Source organism: Antedon bifida, chromosome 11 (genome assembly GCF_963402885.1).
Source record: "Antedon bifida chromosome 11, ecAntBifi1.1, whole genome shotgun sequence".
Lineage (NCBI taxonomy): Eukaryota > Metazoa > Echinodermata > Crinoidea > Comatulida > Antedonidae > Antedon > Antedon bifida.
The window spans coordinates 12,653,994-12,681,377 of NC_136236.1; the positions used below are offsets into that span (position 1 = coordinate 12,653,994).

Below are 27,384 nucleotides of genomic sequence, written 5' to 3' on the forward strand. Positions count from 1 at the left end.
CTGAGTTTTTGATCGTGAAAGGAGAAAGAAGGGCTCGATTTTAAGTTGTGCATAGGGCCTACTATTTTCACAAATTTAACACCCGAATGCTTTCTTCTGACTAAATATAAGTTAGATCGGATATCCTTAGTATCTTTTTGGTAAGTTAATGTCTCAAAACATGAAAACATGAATATTAACTTCTTAAAATAGCACATAAAATAAAGCGGTAGACGAGCTAGCCTCCTACCTACTACTCTAGCTAGGCCAGCAGGTAGGAGTTTAGGCTAGCATATGGCATCATGATCAAGTTGTGTAGCCTATATTATACGCCCAGCACCAGCAGTGAACCACCACCTTTAAGGCCCAGCCAAAGTTAGGGCTACGCTTGCGAATAACCACTAAACAGGCATAATGATAAGTTGGTCTGCTGTAACTGTATTTTTATTAGCAAATATTGGTGTTGATTGATATTGACTACTGTACTGTGTTTTTATTTTTTTACTTTTATTTTGTATAAAAAAGGTTGTGAAATGTCGGATCAGGAGGCTATGGTAAATGAGATTGATGAAAAAAACAACGAAAATTCCCCAGAAGAAAATGATGATAGTAAAGAAGAACCAGCAGTAGAGATTCCCAAACCAGAAGAGGAAGAAACTAAAAACGACAATATTTCTGATGAAAAAGTTGACGATAAATCAGAAAAAGATGACGAAAAACCTAACACAGCAGAAGAAAAAACAGACATTAATAATGCCAATCAGAAAGATGCCACGAGGGATGAAGAAGAAAAAAATGACAAAGAAACAAGTGGAGAGAATGCAGAAAATGGAGCATTAGAAGAAAATGTACCAGAAAAAGATGAAACAAGTCAACAGATTAATTCTGAAAAGGTGGCGATTGAAACGACGGGGATGAGTACAGAAGTTACAAATGAGGAACATGAAACTGACCCTCACGCTGCATCGCCGCAACCTCCAGTCATCAATGCAACTGCTACTGGTGAGTACAAGTGTTCAATTGGTCAATATGCAATTGAAAGAAAAGAGAAGAAATCAACTTTTGATGCAGTAAATGTTTCAGTAAGAAAATGTTATGCGATAAACTAATTGTATTTAAAACTTAAAACATTATTTCTTTCAGTGAAATTTGTGTTGATGCCAAGTGGTCAAGTCCACACAATGGCTTGCGCCCTCAACCAGACTATGTTTGATCTTAAAGTTCATTTTGCTACGGAGCTGAGAATGACAAGTGATACAATAGTGTTTATGTACGATGGGAATGGTGTTGATAATAATGTGACCTTAGCTGACCTTGGTGTTGGGCCCAACGGCGCTGTTCAAATGGAGATCTCGTCCTCTGACCCTGTCAATAATCCGTTAAAACAACTTAAACCCAAACCAGAGTACATTATGCCAGATGTGATAACAGTGAAGGTACTCCGAGGTAAGCCAAAGCATTCAACAAACTTAGCCAACACCAGTCATAATGCCAATGCTTGTAGTTAAATACATTACATATAATAATTTATTGAAACTACACCTTTACAACAATGGCAGTGTGGCACACTCTCACATCACAAACAAAGATACAAATGTTTAAAATAAGCAAAAGCTAAATCAAAATAAAGTAAAGCATAAGTGCCAAGCATATTCATTTGTGAGGGCCAATAAAAACTTGTAGTTTAATACACTTACTAATTATAATAATTTATTGAAACTACACCTTTACAAACGGAGATACAAATGTTAAAAATAAGCAATAGCTAAATCAATAATGATAAAAATTAGAATTATTATATTACTTTTCTTACACAGATAATGGAGAATTTGAAGATGTAGTTGTTGAAATTGAGCGCTCAGTGCATCGTAAACCGTTCATAGGAGGTTATCGACATCGTTTGAACGGCATAGAATACCACCATGCTGCTGCGCAAACACGACCTAAGGTCAAACCCGATAATGGAATTGAGAAATTTTGTCGCGACACGCAAACAGTTCGTGAGAAGAACCAACGACAACAGACACACATTGACACTTCAACACAGATGACAGGAATCGGTTGTTACATATCAAATATGACGGACAAGTTACTGGTTCCTGGAAAGTATCAGACTGCCGATGAATATCATGAAATAATTCTGATGAAAGTCAGTATCTAATTTATAAATACTTTTAATGTATCTCTCAAAATAAATTTTAAAAAATAAAAATAATCTATAAGTTAGTGTTTATTAGTAGATATTTTATTAATCAAAAACATTAACTATAGGTTGAATCTTAAATTGATAAAGAACAGATCAGTTGAGAAAGGAGTAACTTGCCCTAGGTATATTTGTAAACCAAACTTTGTTCTGTGCTATTTAGGTGATTATACTGCAGTCGTACTTCAGACGATGGCAGGCTAAGCGAGTTGTGGCCAGCTTGAAGATTGACCTTGCTAAACGTCTTGATTGGGAACGAATGGAAGAAATTAGAAAAATAAAAGAAAAAGAGGATAGAATTCGAAAGGAGTTTGAACGGAGGATGAACCCAAAATCTAAAGAGGACTTTGATCTTCTCTACCATGCATTAGAAAGTAAGTATGTGTTTTGTGGCATGGTGGTAATGGCACCGACGTTTGCTCGCAAGATTGGGATCAAATCCTTGACTTTCAAAAAGTATGATTTAGCTCCCAGTTAACTACATTGCAAAATAATTTAAAATCTTATTTCATTTTCAAGAATGGAGAAAAGAAGAATTAGCAGCTATCGATACATCCATGGAAGGTGCTAAACGCAAGGCCGCCCTCTGTCATCTACTTGACCAAGAGACGCAGTTGCTCGCATCCATAGGACGACATAAACTGGATGCTAGTGCCGATAACAAACAGCAGGAAATCCAAAAGTTTTTAGATACAGTATGTAACGACAAATTGCTTACGACTTACACTTCATTTGTCAATAGCCAGTTACATTATTGTAATAGTAGATTCATTGGTGATATATATTATTTTGAGTGAGTGGCCGAGTGGTTAAGACAGTGAAACCGTAATTACATAGCCATATCGGCAAAGGGTTTGAGGCTCACTCACTCTGGTGGAAGAACGAGTCTTCTCAAATAAGGACTATAAACCGTAGGTCCAGTGTACACAGCTCATGTCCAAGAACCTAGTACATCACAGCCACTGAACATAACCGGGCCCTCTGGGAGATCAGTCTTTGACTGAAGAGGTAACCTGGTATAAATAAATAATAATACAATATATTATCTAAAATTTGCGTTTATTTAATAGGCTGCAGGGCCGAAACGATGGAAAGCTTACGATGGGAAGTATACAGAAATGGACACGGCATACACAATTCGCGCCAAGGAATTACGCGACATCTACAACAGTCTCACCATGAGGTATCTAACACAGGATGAGCGCCTTGATGTTCTGCTAACACTTAAACATACTGTAAAGGAACACGATTGTAAACTGACGCAAGAAATTATAGAATTGATAGATCGAGAAGCCGACTTACTGATGAGGGGAGTGAAAGAAGGCAATTTAGATGGACTTAGAAAACGTATTTCAACACTGTTCTTACAGTATATTAAAACACCAACTTTCAATCCTGAAGCAGCAAGACTTCTTAAGGTAAGCCAACAAGGGTTAAAGGGCTGTTCACACCTGCTCCAGTCCCAGCTAATGCTGTACATGCAAACCTGGACCAGGAGCATGTGTGAAAGGGCCTTTAATTGAGGCCATTGGAAGTGACTACTATGTGTAATTATTATTTTATGCTAAATTTAGGGGGTAATTCATTTGTCTTTTTTAGGTTCCTCAAGATCCATCAACATTGCGCAAGAACATCTACTTCTGTACAAGCTGCAACAGCTATCTTCCTTCCACAGAGTTTCTTCTATCTTCCAACTCCAAGATCGTTGGCCAATGTCGGCGCTGTAAAAAGATCGACAACGACGGGAGACTACGACAAGATTTCAGTAACTATCACTTTATGCTCAAGTCCTTACGCAAAGCAGAGGAGGCCATTGGTGATGGCTCAAGAATACCATTCCTCTTACAGGTTAGAATACATAGTAATAATTAACTTGCAAGTTTGCTGTTATTTTTAACAATATTTCAGACAAGTTATTTGGGACTCATTTCAGTGGTGTGAAGCAGAAGCCCCTGGTTTAGAAACCCTAAGTGGCCATCCAAAGAGGCCAGGCGTTTTCAGCCTTTTTAACATATTTTAATGCCTTTTTTCCTCTTATGGGCACTGCTTAGGGACCCCAAAAGTTCTGGGGTTTAGCCAGTGACAGCTCATAGCCGTTAAGTTGACTGACGTAAACTGACTCGTGTGTGATTTGAAAAGAAGAAGAAAATAAAAATATTACCAACATTTCACTGACTTTATTTCACAGGAAACCGATTTGCGATACTTGGTGGAGAATATTTGGAATAGTCAGAGCACCCTCAGCGCTTGGAATGACCTGTTTGACCTCGCTTTGGTCAGGTGGGACCAACATGAGCACTGGTCACCGTGGAATTGTATTTTACTGACCAAAGATGAAGCAAAGGCACATTTTAAGATTGAAGACTTGGAGACCGTGAGTTTCAAATATATTTTATAGTTGTATGGCATTAAAATTGTTTTTGTTGTGTTTGAAAAAATTACTACAGATTTCAATTTTTAACAAGTTTATTTTATAGCAACTTTTACATTAAATATTTTGTTTAGGGGTATGGACATGTTTTCTGCCACAAGATCAAGACGAAGCACACCCTCGCTAAAAACTATTTCTCAAGACTTCCGGGCATGTCCGAACACATACATATGAAAAAGAAATCGACCAATCACAGACAGACAATTCAATCAAAACCGTTAACCATCTCGCAAGCATGATTACAGTGTAAACAATACTTCATTTCTTGTAATAAATACCTTATTTGGTGATTAGTATGTTTTCTTACGTTACTTCAATTAAGTACATTACTTAAAATCATCACCGGTGGGTTTCTTACTCTTGATAACCTGCAGCATTAAGTACCACTTACTACATTAAGCATAAATATGTGCTCTATTTTAATATTAACATTGTTGTGATCCCAACTTTCATTATTTACAGCGAATTTACAGGAACCCGCCCACCGCCCCTAAATTTTCTACAATTACAATACAAAGGATAGAAATTGTTACTCTATTTTAATATTAACATTGTTGTGATCCCAACTTTCATTATTTACAGGAACCGCCCACCGCCCCTAAATTTTCTACAATTACAATACAAAGGATAGAAATTGTTACTCTATTTTAATATTAACATTGTTGTGATCCCAACTTTCATTATTTACAGCAAATTTACAGGAACCCGCCCACCGCCCCTAAATTTTCTACAATTACAATACAAAGGATAGAAAATGTTACTACTATTTTAAAACCCTGGATCCGCCACTAGTACCTGGCTGTCAAATAAATATCTTTTTCAAAGCCAATATGGCTATATACAGGCAGGCAGCTACCTGGCTGGATGCGATATTTCTTGAAACGCCACAAAATAAAGAATTGAGCTAACTACAATTCACAAACGCTTTCTGTCAAGCCGGAGTGGATTAGACTATGGTTCGAATCCCATGAGCAACTTCTTTTTTCTTTATAGCGAGAGATTATTTAGTTATATTTAGGAAGTAATTCGGCTATCTTTCACATAAGGGGTCCCCAACTTATGTACGAAAAAAAAAATCGCTGGCTGGAAACGCTGATTTTTAAATAGTAATAATACTTGGTTTTGGGAGTAAATGTCCAATTTAATCAGTAAATAAGTTTATATTACTTTAAAAGCAGTAAAATATAAGTGTTTATTTATAGTGTACATTAGTTAGTTACAAAAGCTAAAATGGTGTTATAATAAACATAGTTTTAAAATGTTACCAGTGTGTGTTTTTTTTACATATAAATTGCAAACTACCCTTTTGGATTATGATTTCCGATATGAAAATAGACTCTGCATCAAACAATTAATATTAATATTGTTTGTACAGTCATAAGACAAGGCAATCTAACAACAGGATGCTGAGCTCTGGAGATCTATGGCTGCAACACAATCAGTTACGCACCTCTTAACAGACATTGTGCGCCGCAGAGATACAGCTGTAGTGGTATTTGTTGCAGCCAGACATAAGATCAAGGGACTGTTACGAGTTCCTATCTTGGCAAGGCGAGCTCTGTGTCCTGTTGTCAGATTGCCTTGGTATAGATCAGGTAGATTGGTACCCTCGTCTTTGTGGTTTTCGCGGATCACTTTACATCAAGGAATGATTATCAAAACCATAACGCTCAACGCTACACATCAGAAAATACAGATACATATTTCTAGTCCGCATTTTAGAAGGTACTATTGAAAATGGGTTAATCATTGGTAGAGAGTTAGCCCCTTTACCATCACTATCGGAGGAGGATTTAATTACGCTGAATTCTGAGGGAATAGATTCCTTTTAAGAGTGTGTGCTTCTCAAACACCCATGGAATTACAAAAACTAGTCGTACTCATGGAGTTAAAACCAGATGAGTCCGTCCTCATACTCTCCTTTTCTAGTTTGTCCAATGGCATGTACAAATTAGAAAGTTGACTGAACTGTTGTTGTTGGTATTCTTCTTCCGTCTGTTCGACGATATCAAGTTGACAACCACTGCTAACAACTGCCACGTTGTTAGCATTATTTTTCCAAAACCAATTTTTATCGGTTTCAATTAGTTGTTTCATTTTTTCAATGTCATTCAAAAATGTTTGTCCCTCTGCTGTTTCCAGTTGGTCAATGGGATTAAAATCATGGAACCAACCGTTCTCATCCCTGGCCGTGTCGTGAATGCGGAAAAACAAATTGGTGAGGTCGTTGTTAAGGTGGAAAATAACCAGATGCTTTAATGGATCAGGAATACATTTTTTATTTGTATATTCAAAGAGAGAAAGCAAACACTTTGCGTGCATTTCTTTATCGCCAGAAAGTATCTGTAACGCGTGAATGAATATGTCGCTGTACGCTGAATGCTGTACCGAAAAAGTATCTCCTTCGTGCACGTGATCGTCCCATGCAGTGGAGGCGCCGTACGACGAAATAAATAGAATCTTTTTCGCATCTTTCATCTCCTTCGAAATCCAAGACATTAAGGAAATGATGTTTGGCGTTTTCCAATTGTGAATGGTCACGTCGACTCCGCAGTGCGCTTGCAGAAACGTTGCAAATGACAGCACAACGTTTTTGTGCTGGGGCGCATCTTCAAAATAGAGGATAAGCAGTTTAACTCGTTGCATATCTACACTTTCCTCTGCAACTTAAATATAAAATAATTTGGTTTATTTTTTTATCTCCATTTAATCTGCTTTTACATGCTACCCTTACATTAAACTACAAGTATTTGCACTATCAAAGATACTCAAATTTAGTTTAAAACCTTCCCAGTAGAATTATATTGAAATTATACATACACAGGTAAGTCTATGGTAACTAACATTGACGTGCAACCAGCAGGTTTGATTTCACAAAGGTGGGGGCAAACATAATTATTGGAAGGGAATTTTCTTACTTTGCGTCGCTAGTGGGAACCAAGCTTTACATGCGCTACACAAGAACAATCTATTATTAATTAGGCTACATAATGTGTGTGTTGTAATGAAAGTAACATATTACCTGTATATGTAGCAATCCTTGGCCAGGATTTGTATGCATATTTTGTAGATGATGTTGATTGGTTTATTCGTCGATACAGGCAACCAATGAGGATGAGAAGCACAATACCAAAAGACACTCCACCTAAAATTGCTATCGTGTATTCATGTTTAGGTTCAACTTCTACAGTACAAGAATAATAAAACAAATGACAGGTGGATTCTAGACACATCCAGAATAAAAGTATAAAGAAAATAGGATGGACGATTTCAATAAGCACGGCCTTTGTGGAAGGCAATTAAACTTATTAATGATATTAATAAACATAAGAGCAATATATCAACACTGGTTTATTTTTACACAAAATACAACCAATTACTAAATTACGAAAAAAAAGTACTATTGAACGACCATTCAATAGTGCGTATTATTGTACACCATGCATGTGAACCACAATCCTCCACTCAAATTTATTTAGGTGTTATATAATATACAATATATCAACACACTGCAAGTTTATTTTTAAACAAAATACAACCAATTACTATATGACATCGTATTGCAAAGCTTTGAATTTGATACAGCAATGTTAGATAGCTCAATTGGTGGATGTGGTTACGTTGTGGCTTGAAAATACTAACCTTGAGTAACATCAACAAAAAATGAACACTCCGCTTCATTTCCATTGACATCCACTGCAGTATAAGTTACTAGACTGATGCCTACACTGAAGTTACTGCCAGGATAGTGAGTTGTAGTAATGTTTTCTATGCCAACATTGTCAGTGGCAGTTGGTGCTATCCAGCTCACCTGCACAGTTTGTTGTTTATTAGCAGGTATCACCTCATTGACACGTTCTGTACATCCATGAAATATCGGGGTGACAGTATCTTGAAAATAAAATTAGAGTAAATGAAAACACAACTTATTTGGAATCTTTAATAATAAAATTAACATTTTTTTAGTAAAAGATTTAATTTTTTCTTCCACCTTTGAATAGTTATTAGAACGTTTGAGATGAGATATGACCCAAAATGAGTCGTTAGCATTATTTTAATTATTTATAGTAAATATATCTTGATGAACTTACCAAGGCAGGTTCCATCAACTTCTTCATAATTATCATCACACGTACAATTATATATTTGTGTGTAATTCACTGCATTGCATACTCCACTTCCACATGGGTTTGAAGCACATGGTGAATCTAACAGCAAAATCATTTATTAATTCATTGGATTTCTTAAGAAATCATCTCAATACTGTTTAATGTACGTACAGTAGTTACAGTAGTTAGTTAGTGTGAAAACAAACTTTGAATGAATATGAAAGGTGCAACGTGCAAAAGATTATTTACAGTCCAGCATATCCAAAGATCTGCAGTGCATGGACGCCAAGTACTTGCTTGTATTAATTAATATGAAAGCATAGTTCCCACTAGAGATGCACCGCAAGGACGCACGTGCAACGCAAGCGAGTTGAGCAATGACAAGCCACTGTTCAAATAATGCATCGCTTGTGACTTACATTGCATTTACTTCCTTGCGTGTCTCTAGTGGGAACCAAGCTTTATCTTGAATATGTATCATCATCCTCAGAATCTTTTTCCTTTTGTACAAGCTTTGTCAGGCAAATAATAAGTCTGTTTACTTAGCACAAAACAGAAGACTACAAGCACTTAGTAGTATTGGGATATAGACTGTGCAATTAAGCAAGAGCAGACACACAGTAAAAACATAAAGGTAAAGGTTTCATATACACAGCAGACATACTGGTAGATTGATCCATTGATTAGTCTTACCACCACCGTACACAACACATACATCAATTCAAGTCCATTGATTAGTCTTACCACCACCACCATCATATAAAACACATTCTTACAATACCTGTCACATTAAAACTTAGTTCGTCACATCCAAAACCATAATTAATACTTTCGTCGTGACCTGATATCTAATGAAACACAAAAAAACACAATTCATGCAAATTGTAGATAAAGATATAATGATCCAGAAATGGAATAGCATTACCATATACTTGTACGTTTACTTCTGTAACCCTGCTACGTTCACGATTACCTTGTAACTATCAAAGAAAATGATCTATGAATAATCATGAAGGTTCATGCATATTAATGAGTAATGAACATTACATAACACTCAGGTTGAGACAGGGTCATATCCAGGATTTTCAAACGAGCGGTGGAGCGTTAACATAATAACATTATTAATATTATTATATCTTCTTGTATAATCCCACCCCCTTAGAACACGAAACTGGGCCGACTTTGGGGGATGGGAGAAAAAATGATTGGTAAGCATTTCTTGTAAAAACTCATCTGAACTGGCTAGGAGGCCTATATCCAGATTAAAAGTCAATACTGGGAATATACCCGGGGATATGCCTGTTTGTGAAATTAGACTACAGCAGGATTATACCGGAGGATATATGGTAATAGTCTGGCAGTTCTGGATGCGCCCCTGTGACAGAGTGCTGAATGAGAGTATACTATTTAGTTCCTTCAAAAAATGATTACAACATGAACAAAACATCTGCAATAATGTGATTCGGATGTAATGTAAACTGAAATCTTCAGAATGAAATTGATGAAAATGAAATTGATAATCTAAATATATACTATGGATATAATCTGCGTGGTAGACTTGATCCAGATCATGAATAAGAGTGCTCAATACAGATATAAATGAAAAATCAAGACTCAGGTTAATAATTCAACATATTTATTAACACTACAGACTGTTTCATGAGAGAGATAAAATACCTCCTCAATCTTCACTTGTTAGGCTCTGAGTAAAGTAATTAGAAGTACAATGATCAGGAAGAGACTGTTTATAGTTAATATATGCAAGCGACAGAACAATAGTTGTATATTTGACTGTTCTATTTATCTATAGGTGTCTTTAATTATTAATCTTTATATCTTAATAAGAATTTTCTTCTGTGTCTGCATGTGCTAAATAATTCGTTTCTTTGATTACGAGAGCAAATATCAGGCTTATATATAATGAAATATTTCTCTTGCAGACATAGGTTGCAGCGTTTACTTATATTGGAATAAGACTTACTTTTGGCTAATACTTGCCATTTAATATTATATTTAATGTTGTCATCTTTAAGTTTCCAAACATGTTGGCTAAGCGCTGTACTATTTTGTTACTTTTCATTACGGAATGAGCTTGTATGCCCATTGTACACACAAGTATTGTCTGTCACTCCAACATATGTTTCAACTTTGTTAGTGTCATTTCTTGTGACAGTGGCCTGGTATACTACACCACTTACTATGGATATATACTATGGATATATATATACTATGGATATGTTTAATGCAACATGATTAATGAAATGTTTGTTACAGTATGTAGGTACATTTATTACATAGGTCATGGGCAGCCTATTAGTGGCTATTTATTAATGAGCATCGTAATGAGATTAAACCAAGATTTAAAATAGTCTAATATCTAATAATACGATATAGCCAAGTCATGCACACAACATAATGGTATGTTCAGGAATTACATTAAAAAAAGTGTGTATACCTAGGACCTGAACCAGGGGAAATGGTGTGCTGCGACACGCACCATTGCAAACACCTAAAGCAGACCAGGGTTGCATCTGTATTTCAGAAAAATTGTTAAATAAATTAGTGTTTTCAAGTAAGTCATTAAACGCATTTGAATAACTTTGTTTGTTTGTTTTAATATTTTGTGAATATATGTTTTATTGATAATTCATTTATTTTTCATTGTAATGTAACAAGTTTTTTTAACCACTTGTATGTACTTTTATTTGTTTGCACATCAGTAAAGAATTGTGCCTCTGCTGCAAAAGTCGAGAAACAATAAAATTATTATTATTAAGTCCGGTTATTCATGTTCTAAACATTGTTATTATGTTACTTGATACTAAATGAATTCCATCTATATAGCATTGTGCTTTTACATTTTTAAAACTATTTATTTAATGGTATTATTGTTCCTAATATGTATATAGATAAGATTAATTAATTATTAAAATATCTAACAGAAAGAGAAGGAATTGTTAGTGCAGTATGGTGAGATACACAGCGTCTGTGAGGTTGCCTCAATCTCGGTCTACCTGAACCTCCCACAAGGTCCCAGGAGGCCTAGCTTTTTACAATGTACAAAGACATTGATATATTTATTAACAGATTCACATAAAATTGAGCTCAAGTGGGAAAAAAGATATCCTCACAACAACATTTTTGTAAATTAGATATTTTATAGGAAGTAATGAGAAAACTATAAAAACAGTCAATTAATATGTGAGGTAAAATGTTGATTATGTTTATGGTATTGTAATAAATATAAATATTTTTTAACACTTTTGGAATGTAATACTCCCAATGAAACTCTCCCAAAACCACGCTCTCCTTGATGTTAAAAAGATCCCGATTAAAATACATTCTGAATACCAGAAAGGTGTATGGTATTGTGAGAGTTGACTGTATTTATTCTTAAAATGAGTAGTTTTTATGAAAATATATTTAAAAATTTGATTGAAAATTGATTACTGACCTTTATCAGATACGTGCCAATGTACTTATTGTGAGTATAGTTTGCTGTGATTACCGTTAACGTTTTATTATTGACAACAACTTCTTTTGCAAGACTGCTTCTCTATAAATAAATAGAATATTCTGTGATGTCTCACAACCTACTGAATTGGACACAGGTATGGACAACGCGCATTCAGTAACACAGAGGCCTGAGGCCCCTTGCAATTATAAACCTAAAGTGGCCTTCAATGCTGGAGACCATGTGCGTTTCCAGCCATTTTCACCATATTTTAATGCCTGTTTTTTTTCTTTTCAGGGGCCCCCATAAGCTTCGGGGCCTCTGGGTTTAGCCAGTGGGCGCTCATTCATAGCCGTTATGGCACTGTGCACATTTCATAATGAGTAATTTTGCGTCGCAACCCAGTGCTCATTCGTCTGTTCCAGACAGAGGTCAAGACTACCGGGTTAACCTCCATATTCTTCCAAAACAGGGTTTAATAAAGTGTGCACAAAGCCATCCAAGTCTTTATTGGAGAAGCCTAATTGTATTTAAGTAAATCAGGTATTTGGAAAAATCTGGAATAAAACATTGTGCTCTATACTAGCTAGAAAACAGCTCCAAAAGGATCTACAACATATTTGGAGCAGTCAGCTGCATATCTTGGAACTCAGATGAACAAAAGTGCCTCAATTTACTCAGCAAATTATCAAAAGTAGCTGGGGGTTGACTGATACCTAAGAAAGGGCTTATATCAAGGAGTGGACTGATACCTAAGAAAGGGCTAATTATACCAAGGAGTGGACTGATACCTAAGAAAGGGCTAATTATACCAAGGAGTGGACTGATACCTAAGAAAGGACTTATACCAAGGAGTGGACTGATACCTAAGGAAGGGCTTATACCAAGGGGTGAACTGATACCTGAGGAAGGGCTTATACCAAGGGGTTGACTGATACCTAAGAAAGGGCTTATACCAAGGAGTGGACTGATACCTCAGGAAGGGCTTATACCAAGGAGTGGACTGATACCTATAAAGGAAGGGCTTATACCAAGGAGTGGACTGATACCTAAGAAAGGGCTTATACCAAGGGGTGGACTGCTACCTAAGGAAGGGCTTATACCAAGGGGTGGACTGATACCTTAGGAAGGGCTTATACCAAGGAGTGGACTGATACCTTAGGAAGGGCTTATACCAAGGGGTGGACTGCTACCTAAGGAAGGGCTTATCCAAGGGGTGGACTGATACCTAAGGAAGGGCTTATACCAAGGGGTTGACTGATACCTAAGGAAGGGCTTATCCAAGGGGTGGACTGATACCTAAGGAAGGGCTTATACCAAGGGGTTGACTGATACCTAAAGAAGGGCTTATACCAAGTGGTGGATTTATACCTAAGGAAGGGCTTATACCAAGGGGTGGACTGATACCTAAGGAAGGGCTTATACCAAGGGGTGGACTGATACCTATAAAGAAAGGGCTTATACCAAGGAGTGGACTGATACCTAAAGAAGGGCTTATACCAAGGGGTGGACTGATACCTATAAAGGAAGGGTTTATACCAAGGGGTGGACTGATACCTAAGAAAGGGCTTATACCAAGGGGTGGACTGCTACCTAAGGAAGGGCTTATACCAAGGGGTGGACTGATACCTAAGGAAGGGCTTATACCAAGGGGTGGACTGATACCTTAGGAAGGGCTTATACCAAGGGGTGGACTGATACCTAAGGAAGGGCTTATACCAAGGGGTGGACTGATACTATAAGGAAGGGCTTATCCAAGGGGTGGACTGATACCTAAGAAAGGGCTTATACCAAGGGTGGACTGCTACCTAAGGAAGGGCTTATACCAAGGAATGGACTGATACCTAAGGAAGGGCTTATACCAAGGGGTGGACTGCTACCTAAGGAAGGGCTTATACCAAGGGGTTGACTGATACCTAAAGAAGGGCTTATACCAAGGGGTGGATTTATACCTAAGGAAGGGCTTATACCAAGGGGTGGACTGATACCTAAGGAAGGGCTTATACCAAGGAGTGGACTGATACCTAAAGAAGGGCTTATACCAAGGGGTGGACTGATACCTAAGGAAGAGCTTATACCAAGGGGTGGACTGATACTTAAGGAAGGGCTTATCCAAGGGGTGGACTGATACCTAAAGAAGGGCTTATACCAAGGGGTGGATTGATACCTAAGGAAGGGCTTATATACCAAGGGGTGGACTGATACCTTAGGAAGGGCTTATACCAAGGGGTGGACTGATACCTAAGGAAGGGCTTATACCAAGGGGTGGACTGATACTATAAGGAAGGGCTTATACCAAGGGGTGGACTGATACCTAAAGAAGGGCTTATACCAAGGGGTGGATTGATACCTAAGGAAGGGCTCATACCAAGGGGTGGACTGATACCTAAAGAAGGGCTTATACCAAGGGGTGGATTGATACCTAAGGAAGTAATTATACCAAGGGGTGGACTGATACCTAAGGAAGGGCTTATACCAAAAATATCTGGCCACTGCACTTTATGTCAGAGTGGTGAAATAGAAAATGTACAACATTTTTTATTTAATTGCAAAGCTTTTAATGGTATAAGGGAGATCCAATTAGTGAAGCTAAATAATGACCTTGACAATTTGGATGAGTCTGCAACATGGGAACATTTTATAAATGCTGATGTTAATGAAAAAACTACTATAGTTTTAGGGGGGATATTAACTTGGATCCTAGTAAAGCTGTCTTGACAGCATTTGACAAGTACTGTAAGAATTTTCTTAAAGTTGCCTGGAAAAAAAGATACGAGTTAAAAAAGAGCTAATTTGCATCGTTGCTTTATAATTTTGTTTATTAATTTTCGCTATTATTGTATTTAATGTTGCAGAGAAAGACTGGTGTACATCTCTGTAAATCTTTTTAAAATTACTATTTGTGTTTACTGTATTCGTTGATTTTAAATGTTTATTTTCTTATGTTCAACTTAATACTTTAATTTGTTAATTTTTACAAATGCTAAGTTTGGTTTATTTTAGGCCTTTCATATTATTAATTATTTTATCACTGTAAACAACACTTAACTGTTACATGGAGGTTTCTTCTTAAAAATTTATATTCATTATAACTCTCAAAACATAAATCATGATTGTTCTAAGATAAAAATGTTAATAAAATACTAAAAATAAGACTAAGGTATAAAAATAATTAGGAAAACATAAATAATAATAAAAATAGTACCACTGTAAATAAATTACAAACCACGATTAACGTTCATAATAATAATACAGTATTAACAAGAACATAAATAATAAAATAATAATAAATAATATAAAAGATTATAAATTAAATAATATCCTCAATAATAGCCTAATAAAATTTCTTTAAACAATAATTAATAACTTTGGTAATAATAATAAATAAATATACTTATAGGCCTATACTCCATCAAAAGTTAAGTGTTGTACTTTTTCACTATTGTATAATTCATTTCCTTTTCTTTTTTTGTCTTTAAACTTATGAAAGCACCGTCATAAAATGTGTGCCGCTGTTCTAAAAGCGTCTGTTCAATAAAGTTATTTATATTTATTTATACCAAGGGGTAGACTGATACCTAAGGAAGGGCTTATACCTGTTTCATCAGTACATTATTAACATTTTATGTTTATTAATACTTACATACTCTTGACTTGAACATTCATCACCATCTTTACAAACAAATAACAAATACTTATTAAATCTGCAAGACGATGGCGCAACTGAAAACTGTACAATGAATCCAGCATACAGAGGTGTTACATCAACATACTCGGCTTTCCAATACACGTAATCATCATCTAGAAAAAGTACAAAAAGTAAATCCAACATATGCAAAATGTTCATTCCTGAATTGTGGGAAATTTTAAGCAGTTAAAGTGTACACAAATGGTATATGTTGTAACACATTACGTAAACAACCCACTTCCATCTGGTACTCCAAATTGATTTTCATTTAACATACCTCTTTCACATGTTTTCAGATCCGCTACTGGGAAGCCTGTAAAAAAAGTAAAGTAAGTAAAACAGTTGTAAAATAAAGGATTTTTCTATTGGCTACATGCTGCACCAACATTATGTACATGTTATGTATAATACCATAGGCACAAATCTTAATTGTTTTTGCTTAACATGAGTTGAGCTTGGTAGGCATTAGGGAGCTAAGAACCAGTTAGTTTAGGTCATTTAATTGTTGGACCTAGAAATCACTAAAACTGTGTTGAGGTGAAAAAAGTGAAAGCATCATATTATACGTATTGTTTATATTTTATTTTGATCTTTGAATTAACAATGTCGATAAAACTGAATATATATCCAAACTTTTTGAGGGGTTTTATTCAGACAAGTTTTTTACTTCTAAACTAGATCCTAACCAAAAAAGGGGGGAAAATGTTAACATGTTGAATATTTATGTTACATGTATTATACTTGTTTTTTCTTCTTGGTTAAATAAATTTTACGAAACGAAACTAAACAAAATAAAACAATTCTCTGATGATGTATTTAGGCCGCCAGTCGTCAAAAATTAAAAGCTGCCCACCATTAATCAAACTGTTAACTTACCAGGTACTCTAACGGTTGCATTCCACTGTTTAGTATTCAGATTTTGTTGTTTTAGTGGGGTGGCATACGCTTCCATGTATAAAGATCTCTTCGGTTTTAAGTCATAAAAACAATCGTACTCAAATACTATCTACCGAATCAATCAATATCAATATTTTGAATTTATAATTGTCCAAAAAAAAAAGTTTCAAAGAGAAAGCAAGTGAAAGAAAAGTTATCATCATCGTCACTTATCGTCACTGCTGTCATCATTGTCATTGTCATCGTCACTGTTGTCATCATCGTCGTCATCATCGTCGTTGTCATCTTCACTGTTGTCATCATCATCGTTGTCATCGTCGCTGTGGCATCGTCGTCGATGATGTCATCGTCGTAGTTGTCATCGTCGCTGTTGTCCTCGTCGATGTTGTCATCATTGTCGTTGTCATCGTCGCTGTTGTCATCATCGTCATCTGTCACGCTTGAGTAGACACTGTATTCATTATTCGTTTCAATGTCTCTCTAAAAATTAAAGAATTGGCAGGTATGAATGAAATTTACAGTTTTGATAAATGGGTGCTGGCCCTACCTGTCTGTTTCCCTCGAATGATAGGTGACTAATGCCTTTTTCAGAGAAGCTTAAATGATGGCATTCCCCCCTATTATTATCATAGTTAAACAATAATATAATTATTCCTTTTAACTTCCAATGGTAGTCTGAAAAAAAAGAGTATTTTCATAAAATTAAAAAAGGTTGGATAAAAAGGAACATGAATATTCATAAAGTAATGTATTAACAGTAGAACCCCTCATTTGCGATGCCTCTCCCTATTTATGCAACGTCCCTCCCTATTTATGAAACGTCCCTCCCTATTTATGCAACGCACCTCCCTATTTATGCAAGGTCCCTCCCTATTTATGCAAGGTCCCTCCCTATTAATGCAACGCACCTCCCTATTTATGCAACGTACCTCCCTATTTATGCAACGTCCCTCCCTATTTATGCAACGTCCTTCCCTATATATGCAACGCACCTCCCTATTTATGCAAGGTCCCTCCCTATTTATGCAAGGTCCCTCCCTATTAATGCAACGCACCTCCCTATATATGCAACGCAGCTCCCTATTTATGCAACGCATCTCCCTATTTTATGCAACGCAGCTCCCTATTTATGCAACGCACCTCCCTATTTTATGCAACGCACCTCCCTATTTATGCAACGTCCCTCCCTATTTATGCAACGCCCCTCCCTATTTATGCAACATCCCTCCCTATTTATGCAACGCCCCTCCCTATTTATGCAAGGTCCCTCCCTATTTATGCAAGGTCCCTCCCTATTTATGCAACGTCCCTCCCTATTTATGCAACGCACCTCGCCATTTATGCAACATCCCTCCCTATTTATGCAACGTCCTTCCCTATTTATGCAACGTCCCTCCCTATTTATGCAACGTCCCTCCCTATTTATGCAACGCACCTCGCCATTTATGCAACATCCCTCCCTATTTATGCAACGCACCTCCCTATTTATGCAACTTATCAAGGGGACACTTGCCTGTGAAACAAAAAGAAGAAAGAATATATGTTTAAGCACTACAGACAACCCCTATTCAGAGGACACTTTTACAGTATTAGGGGACAACTTTCTGGACCCCTATTCAGAGGACACTCTTATTAAGGGGACAATTTTCTGGACCCCTATTCAGAGGACACTCCTATTAAGGGGATAATTTACTGGGTCCTGAAGGTGCTCTTGCTTGCCTTACCATCACGTAAAATCTTTATTTTAATCTTCAGATTGTATTTTCTATTCGTCAGGTTCTTTATCCATTCAAGTTCAATATTTGAATCCGATAAGGCTTTTGCGTAGCAATCATTCTCAGATTCAGTACAATCTCCATATGGAATATTCCCATAACAATTAACTAATAAAAACAAAACAAAAAGAAATTAATACATACTGTATCCTGATATCACAACACATTCAATAAAATGAATGAAACCTGTAAAGGAGTACTAAGATACATTCAACAAATAATTTAACACTACTCGTTTCAATTTAGTTTTTGTTTATGACTGACGTCTGAATCTGAATGATGGATGAAACTAAGCCAGGACGGGTTAAAGCACTTTGGTCGATCCTAACATTGATCAAAGGCTTCCCTCGGCCAGTGTCCACCTACCAGAGGAAAGACATGGGCCAATACGTCTGAGGCAGATGCAGGGGCTGCCATTGCTATTGGAACAGAGTAGTGTTGTTCAAAATACCATGACAAATGACAGTTGGACGTGCAATTACACAAGCGATTTGACCAATGAAGATGTCAAATAATCCATTTCTTGTGATTGGTCAAATCCAAGCATTATTAAGGTCATTGGTCAGATTCCAGACATCCACTACTTTACCTTATTTCCCTTTTTAGAAACACATGGCATACTTTAAACTTTAATTTGACAAAGTCCAGGATTTATAACTTACATTCATTATACTTTGTTGCTGTGCATTCTTCATATTTTGTCTAGAATAAAAAAGAAAAATGTCTTTCAAGAAAAAGCGTCATCCAATATAAACAGTTAAAGGGCTTCTTCTTGGATAAGTGCTGGGCAAAACTATAGGCATGTTTTGGAATAAACTTCCAACATAATAGGGATACTGTAGCACCAGGCTAGTAGAACTAACAAGTTTATATGGCATGATCTCTACACAGGCATACAGTGACTACGTCTGGTGTCCAAGAAATTTGGGCCAATTGGATTGGTCAACCACTCACTCAACTGCCCGTCTGGTGAACTGCCTGTCAAGCCTAATAACATCAATTTGTATTTGACAATTTTTTGTGGTGTAATTTGTGAACGATGTCGGCACACCTACACAATTTCCACACAATTAAAAATACATTTGACATTTATATCAAAATCTAGAATTTTGATAAAATACTGTAGCTCAACAAAATTATCATACAGTAGTTATGAATTCCTAGAAGTTTTAATCCGTCAATTTGATATAAAAAACATACAAAATATTTTAATTAAAAATAATAGTAATGGGAAGCAGCATTTATTGGGGAGGGGGAGGGATCTGTAATACAATAAAATGTAATATTTATAAATTTGTCTATTATTTAAAATGTCAGCAGTTTACCCCGTGTAAAACGGGGTATTGAAATTAGAAGAACTATAACAATTTTGATCGTACGATTAATCGGGAAACCACCTTACGACGTTACATAACTATTTCAGCTAATTTATAGTACAAATAATTGCAATACAGGCCTCATACGAAATCAATTCAATTTTAAAAACAAAACTGTTATACAACGTTTCTAATATAATCAATTCTTCTTTATAAACAAAGCTAAAACAAGAATAATTATAATCTATCTATTGGAATGAATGAGAATAGATCGCGTGCATGGATTTTCTTTAAAAGGGATAAAGATGTAGTTACAAATTGATTTATGTTCATTAACAATTAGAGTTTTCTTTGACAGGAAGTTGTCTGAGTTACTAGGAATTACATCATTAATTTCCCAGCAGCTTACTCTTTAGCATAGTCCTCTTAACCCATACTCTGTCAAATTTTTAATTGAGAACAATTACAATTGGTTTCATTTTTGTTTTAATTATGGATGTAAAACAAGACTATAAAAACAGTGGTTAAGCTTAGTTCCCCCTAGACGCAACCCAAGGATGTACAGTACACTACACCCATGCACAAAATATACGCAAAACACAATGATGTACGCGCAACCCAGGGATGTAAGCACAGCACAAGGACAAGGACATACGCGCAACATAAGACTGTACGTACAGCGCAAGGAAGTAAGTGCAGCGCAAGGATGTACGCACATTGCAAGGGCCTATGCACAGCACAATGATGTACTGTACATACAACGCAAGTGGCACATCAAAGGTGTAGATTTATAATTATACTATGGGGTGTGTTGGTCAGACAACCTTTTATACCCGCGTTACAGTATTATTAATTATGCCCTTGGTAACAAATTTATATTTTAAGATCATAAATGTCTGTACATACATAGACAAAAAACCATGTTAAAATGTTCAACATGGTTGAGTTTTTATGATGGCTGTGGTTTTCTTCAGACGGTAATGAAAAATTACGCGTTCTCATAAACTAATTTTTTATTGTTTTTATATTCACCATACTGTAAATTTACTTTTGTTTCTCTGAATATTACAATGACTGAACAATCTGCTGTCCAGGTAAGTTCAGTCCTTAATCAAATTTCAAGGGAAAAAAACCCAATAAAAATTCATTGCTTATAAAAACACATTTTCACTTCTAATTTCAAATCTCTAATTACTGTACTTTGCGCCATTCTTTGAAACTGCTGCTATGTTAAGTTTAAGGTCACTTTCAGGTCAACTGCCATTTCAAGCTTCAATTTTTCAAGTACTTAATATAATCATTCAACTAAAACCTACCCTATAGCCAGGATTTTTATAGAAGGGTTTTTTTTCTTTTAAATAAAAAAATGGGTAAAAAATCATTGTATCACCCTCTTCCCTGGCTACATGCCTATTTACTATCAATGCCTCTGGATAGGGGTTGGAATCATTGTATCACTCCCCTTCCCTGGCTACAGACTTAGCAACTTTGTCTGCAAGAACAATCTTTTAAAAGAAATATTGTAATAAATACAGCGTTTGAATAATAAAAAACGTAACTATTATTAATGTTGAAATTCATCATTTTGCATTTTTCTGAATTTAGAAACAAGTTCAATATTAATGTTACACATAAATGATGATAATACTATGTTGTAATCTAATGAGTGCTTAAGGCACCAATCTTGTGAAGCCAGATGATATTTTAGGCCTAAAATGATAAGTTTTGTGCTATATTTAGTTGTAGGTAGATATAATTGAGACATAGTCTACGATATTATTAATTGTAGTCTGGCAATCGTGTGAATGGACAACATTTAATAAAGTCTTTTCTATTTTTTGTCTATGTTTAAAATGGAAAGGTGATCAGTTTGAATCTTAATGTAAAAAAGTACGTACGATCTAAAATGAGGCACAGATACAGCCAACTCCTATTAAGGGGACACCACCTCTATTAAAGGAACACCACTTCTATTAAGGGGACACCACCTCTATTAAGGGGACACCACCTCTATTAAGGGGACACCACCTCTATTAAAGGAACACCACCTCTATTAAAGGAACACTTCTTTTGTCCTGAAGGTGTTCCTTTTAGGGGTTCTGCCGTAATTGTTGGAACTCCAGTTCTTAATTCTAGCCTCAGAAAGAGTAAATATGGATAAGATATTTTTCACTAGGTAAATGTATTTTTAACATGAAATTTAATGTGAATATCTCCACATCTGAAGCAACTAGCATGGTAAAGCTGCACTATACGAAATAAATCATTATAAAGACAAAACAGCTTCTATAATTAAAGAGCTTTAGTAAACACATTGAAAAATGATGATTTTGCTCTAACCTTTCTAGACATTCTAATCCTATACTTTATAACACAATAAATTGATGATTATTTTTACAGCCACATCCTACGCACAAATAGTTTAAGTGCATCTCTCATGTTATTCCTCATGCAGTATTTAAATAGTGAAAAACAAACTGAAGTAGTATACAATAATAATAATTAATATCATACAAAACATAAGAAAAATACAATTTAACAGTAGAACCCCTATTGAGGAGGCACATTCAGGACCAAAATAGTGCCCCTTAATTTGGGTTGGCCGTAATGTACATATTTTCCCTCGTCCATTGTACAGAGTACCCATAACAGGGGTGTCCCCTGAGTTAAGACGTCCCAATGAAGGAGTTTTACTGAAATTATAAATTGTACAATATCAAATTCATGGAAAAAATGAATGATGATTATATATTGTACATTTATCCCCATACGCTAAATTAATTCGCATCATCAAATCATAACTGTAAACAAACTGCACGCACCCTAAAAAATCCCGGTTTATTCTGTCAAATGTATGCCGTGCCCTACCTAATGTGAAACCATTATTGTTACTGTCAAAGGAAAATAACGAATTACACATTCTTCTCATTTTTTTATTATTTATATAGTCATAAAACTCTTTAAAAATGGCAAACAAATTGGTCCTAAAATGGCCATAATTAGAAAATTTAGATCTTTTATTAATAATATAGCATTGCATCCTGTTTTTGAACAACGTTGAATAGTTTAAAGTACAGCTTGCTGCCAACAACCTGTTGTGTAACACTTAATACACCAACGATTACATTATTAAATCACAAAACACCTTTACAATTTGTTCACAATAAACTTCAAAAGACAAAATCTGGTTATCATATCTTAAGCATACAAAAGTTGTACAAAATGTTTTGTGATGATTTGATCCTAAAACATCCTGCTAAAAGGCTTGTTGCATTCAACATAAAAGGTTTAAAGATCAAAATATTTGCAACCTAATAACCTGTTGTGTTCCAACAATGCGTTTTATATTCTCAATAATTATCAAGGTCTTCTTGCTAACCTAGTATTTACTCTAAAATATTTTTGACAATAATGAAAACAAATTTTAAAAATGTAAAGCTTTATGTAACACTTTTAGACATTTTTTTGCACTGAAACTATGATTATGTTAACAAGTACGTACCGTAGTATCTATCATCATTCAGTAAATACTGGTACTTCTTTTTTTTTATTAAATAACAAAGAAATTAATTAAATCCACACAAACCTTAAAACGAAACGAGAAAATAAGTGATTGAATTCAGAAGTACATTATGTGAATATTTTTAACAGCTGTATAATTTTCAAATAATTCTGATTACATTACTTTAAGTATGTCATCTATTTATAGACTTAATGTTTTAACATAATCATGATTAAGGAGAGTTCACATTGCAAAATCTTGCATATTCCAACAAAATAAAAATCTAGAAAAATATTAATATTATAAATTTTACTTTATTTACCTACATAGGCTATATTTATTTATGTAAGATATGACCAAAGTAAATTATTGGTAAGTGACATCATACAGAACTAATGTACTCATCGGCCCAATTATTGTGGGTTTGCAGAAACCATCGATACCATCTCCCGTAGTAATTATTAATAATATACCCAAGATTCTTCAGTTTTGGATAGATTAGATGTATGTCAAAAAGACTTCATAGTATGATAGAGGCTAGGTGACTACTCAATGCCAGGAGTCACTACTATACACAGTATTCATAACTCAAGACAAAGCCACTGTTATCATAGTTTATCTCCTGTTTTCCACTTCCTTTCTAACCCCACTTGCTTACTTTGATACAATCTACTCATTTATCTAACTGTTACATGATGTAATGTAACGAGGTGATGTAGAAAAAAAAAACTAGGTACAGGTTCTTAACTTCACAAGTAATGCAGAACCAAAAATATACAATAACCATTGAATTTACAAATCATGATGATGATCATCATCATCATCATCATGATAATAATGATGATGATATGATGATAGTGATGAGGATGATGATGATAATGATAATGATGATTAAGCAAGCCGACAAACTAAATACCCATAGATCATAACAGGCCATGTGAAGCAATTCAAGTTGTAAATTCCTAAAATGAATTAAGTTTGTTTGTTGTTAATTACCCATAATCCTTCTCTCATCGCTTGTTACCATAGAGACTTCTAAGTCGCAAACAACGAGTAATAAATGATTTTACTTTGATATTGGACACTTGATCTATCGTACTCACTCTCACGCTGTTTAAATGAAGAATTAATTATAAGAACCAAAGGAAATGAAAATGCCGTGGCCATCGATGGAATATTTATAGAGTCACGTTGAGATAATTTACAACATGATGCTGATGTGATTCTTAGAATAGAATAGAAACAATGATATATCACACATAGGCTAGTTAATACACAAGTTAAGACAGCAGATCAATACAGATAATAGTCATTAAAAATGCTTAAATCTATCTATTTTTAACATGTTTATTCAGCTATCTGATAGCTTCCTGCCCTAATGGAACGAATAATAACCATATTGTGAACAAAGATTTGATATCTTTGTTATTATACTGTATATTATATGTTATTAAGTTCAACAAAAATTGTTAGTTTTTTGTTGTCTGCTTTGCAATAATAGGCTATTAGCGCTTTGAATGGTAAAGAATGCCGTATGAAAACAAATTAATGTTGCCAGTAACAATTTGTAACATTCTAGTGACAAGCTTACTCTTATTAAACTCTAAATCTTTACTGAATTCCAGTTAGTTTTAAAAAAGACCATCTCAACCATTATTACAGGGAACATGGTGCTGCAAAAAATGTAGTAACAGTTTAAAGCTCTGTCTAAACTATCAAACTTTGTGTGACAAAAAAATATGATGTGCCCATACGGACAACATGATGATGCTACCATAATTGGGTATATCACTACCATAATTGGGTATATCACAGCCATAATTGGGTATATCACTACCATAATTTGGTATATCACTACCATAATTTGGTATATCACTACCATATTTGGGGCCATCACACTTTTTTTGTCAAACTAGTTTGATAGTGTAGACAGAGCCTTTAAACTAATGAGATGACAAATTCATTAATTATTTCCTCAATTCAACTTTTCAAATGAAATGAAAATGTTTACATATTACCACCACCCCTTTAGCTGCGCACATCACTGTAAACAAAGCACAGGATGTGTTCATTTAAGAAATCAGGACGTATTAAGTAAGGTAGCTATAAGTACTTAGTAACAAGCTAAGTACTTAGTAACATCATCTTCAGATATTTTAATGTTTTTGTTTATACACGACTCTTCAGATTTCTTGGTTATGTAATAAATCAATTTATTTTCTGAAGTGTAATTGCAAATGTTCCGGATATGTCTGTCTAAAGTAATACTGTAGTAATATTAGTTCAAATATTTAATTTCATTTTATTATCATAGAAAGTCATTTAAACTACCCATGCCCATAGGCTATGTAGGCCTTTTTAAACACAAAAATTCTATAACATAAAACGTCAATTAATTCTCTGAAAATTGTGAAATTGCATATTGGTGGTAGATCTACTAAAAGATTGTTATACAAATAAAACTAAAACACACAAGATACCCATGATTGTCTACTTACACAAATAGGCCTTGCCTAGACCTAATAACAAATTATAATTAATAAAATAAAAGAAGAATATATTACAAAAAGCATTATAATTATACAGGCCTATAGGCTACTATTAATATTAATAATGATTTAATAAAAAAATAATATAAAATCAAATTTAAATATAATAAATCAATCGTTTTAATTGTTAAACTTAATCATCATTTATTGAAAACTAATCTACATTTCCTCTCTTTCACGTTTACAAAAAAATAGTTGGATAAAGTTAAGCCTAGGCCTAGATGACAGAAACTCAATTGAACAAGATCTCGACCCTCTCACCCCCATCCCATGCCGTGTGGTACCACAACACGGCATGATGATGGGGCTAATACAAGCCTAACCTTTTACCTTGTAATACTTTATGGATAATTCCAACGGAATCTTGTTTGCATTGTCCTTTTTGTGAAATCATTATTTTTTCCAAATCATTTATTTATTCATATCTCAGATGTACATAAACATACAAAAAAACTATTTAAATATTTCAAAAATACCACCCTTTTTTCAGCAGCAGGAGGATGCGAGTGAGAAAACCGGATGTGGAATTTGAAGGTCATACACGCGCACGGTGTCGCGGACAACGGGAGGAGCTTAGCGTAAGACGCGCTGACGCAATACTTTTTTGACCAATCACAAGCGACAATTCAGATAAGCACTGTATATGTTTAATACAAAGGCCGACTAAATACAGTAATACTAATATAATATAAATAGTAATATATATTTTGTTTTATTGATTATAATATGAATATATGTAATTTCCCTCTATTTGCCTATGCATTACCTAAAGACAGAATTGAGAAGAGCCGCACCGAGAAACTGCAAATTGATATGACAATATTATTTATTATTTATTAATGTCATGTTCAATGCGGCTCTTATAATAATCCGCAAAAAGATCCTGAATGGGGGAACAACAGTATGTCGGAAAAAACATTTGTTCAACTTCTGGCACTTGTCCACCCCCGTGTTTGCGATCCCGATTTGAAGTCACCCTCACTTTTCTATTAAACATTCAGAAGTAGATATAGGACCCTACATTTCGGATAAACGTGTTTCCTTTTAGGAGAAGTGTGTTTAATTGTTATTATAGTAATAGTAGTGCCTAATTATAAATGAAGAGATCTTCCATAATTATGCCTAATAGTCTGAACAATGTTAAGTGTATAGGCTACTTACTTCACCATTTGTCGTATAAGGCCAGGAGCAATTATTGGAACAGCCAAGCGATACGGAAGTTGAATGAACACATCCTATCCAAAATAAAGACAAACAAAATACCACAAGTTTTACAAAACTATTAAGAAACATGATAGCGGCGCTAGGACGTACGTAGTACTGCTACTGATAATAATAGGTACTGATCATTTAAACCGCCGCCGTCGCAGTATCTACATCATTACCCTTATATCATTTAACCCACCAATCAGAACACTGTGAAGTCACGTGGTGATTTAATCCAGGTACGGTACTCTTTTTATGGACAAAAGAAGTACAAT

The 27,384-nt window shown here is 35.1% G+C and overlaps 3 protein-coding genes across 4 annotated transcripts in view; 1 reads left to right on the forward strand and 2 right to left on the reverse strand.

Annotated features, from left to right (window-relative positions):
* LOC144855570 (IQ motif and ubiquitin-like domain-containing protein) lies at positions 1-5,240 on the forward strand. The gene is made up of 10 exons (XM_078713468.1): positions 1-140; positions 505-981; positions 1,123-1,425; positions 1,797-2,128; positions 2,346-2,556; positions 2,702-2,877; positions 3,253-3,600; positions 3,782-4,030; positions 4,371-4,556; positions 4,688-5,240. Exons 2-10 carry the CDS (start codon positions 513-515, stop codon positions 4,850-4,852), a joined length of 2,439 nt encoding a protein of 812 aa, XP_078569594.1. The 5' UTR covers positions 1-140; positions 505-512; the 3' UTR covers positions 4,853-5,240.
* The window catches only part of LOC144855576 (interleukin cytokine receptor-related protein 1-like), a 74,142-nt gene continuing 51,905 nt past the window's right edge, over positions 5,148-27,384 (reverse strand). The window contains exon 9 of the mRNA XM_078713475.1: positions 5,148-5,469. The gene's annotated coding sequence lies outside the window, so the exon portion shown is untranslated. The remainder of the gene's footprint in view (positions 5,470-27,384) is intronic.
* Positions 5,449-27,253, reverse strand: LOC144855572 (uncharacterized). Of its 2 annotated transcripts, none has more exons than XM_078713469.1 (13): positions 27,065-27,253; positions 19,199-19,238; positions 18,486-18,644; positions 17,309-17,436; positions 16,741-16,870; positions 16,142-16,177; positions 15,820-15,977; positions 12,177-12,278; positions 9,504-9,570; positions 8,705-8,821; positions 8,256-8,504; positions 7,636-7,797; positions 5,449-7,279 (listed from the first exon to the last, which is right to left on the reverse strand). In XM_078713469.1, the coding sequence occupies exons 1-13, from the start codon at positions 27,194-27,196 to the stop codon at positions 6,459-6,461; spliced, it is 2,301 nt and encodes a 766-aa protein (XP_078569595.1). In that variant the 5' UTR covers positions 27,197-27,253; the 3' UTR covers positions 5,449-6,458. The 2 variants fall into 2 exon arrangements, with proteins under 2 accessions (XP_078569595.1, XP_078569596.1); XM_078713470.1 differs by having other exon boundaries at positions 9,504-9,563; positions 12,173-12,278; positions 27,065-27,252.

Coding starts and splice junctions, on each gene's coding strand:
- LOC144855570 (XM_078713468.1), top strand. CDS start 513: ATGTCGGATCAGGAGGCTATGGTAAATGAGATTGATGAAAAAAACAAC. Junction 982..1,122: donor CATCAATGCAACTGCTACTG/GTGAGTACAAGT, acceptor TATTTCTTTCAG/TGAAATTTGTGTTGATGCCA. Junction 2,129..2,345: donor ATGAAATAATTCTGATGAAA/GTCAGTATCTAA, acceptor TGTGCTATTTAG/GTGATTATACTGCAGTCGTA.
- LOC144855572 (XM_078713469.1), bottom strand. CDS start 27,196: ATGTTTCTTAATAGTTTTGTAAAACTTGTGGTATTTTGTTTGTCTTTA. Junction 15,978..16,141: donor TCTGAAAACATGTGAAAGAG/GTATGTTAAATG, acceptor TACTTTTTCTAG/ATGATGATTACGTGTATTGG. Junction 9,571..12,176: donor TTGGCACGTATCTGATAAAG/GTCAGTAATCAA, acceptor GTGTTTCATTAG/ATATCAGGTCACGACGAAAG.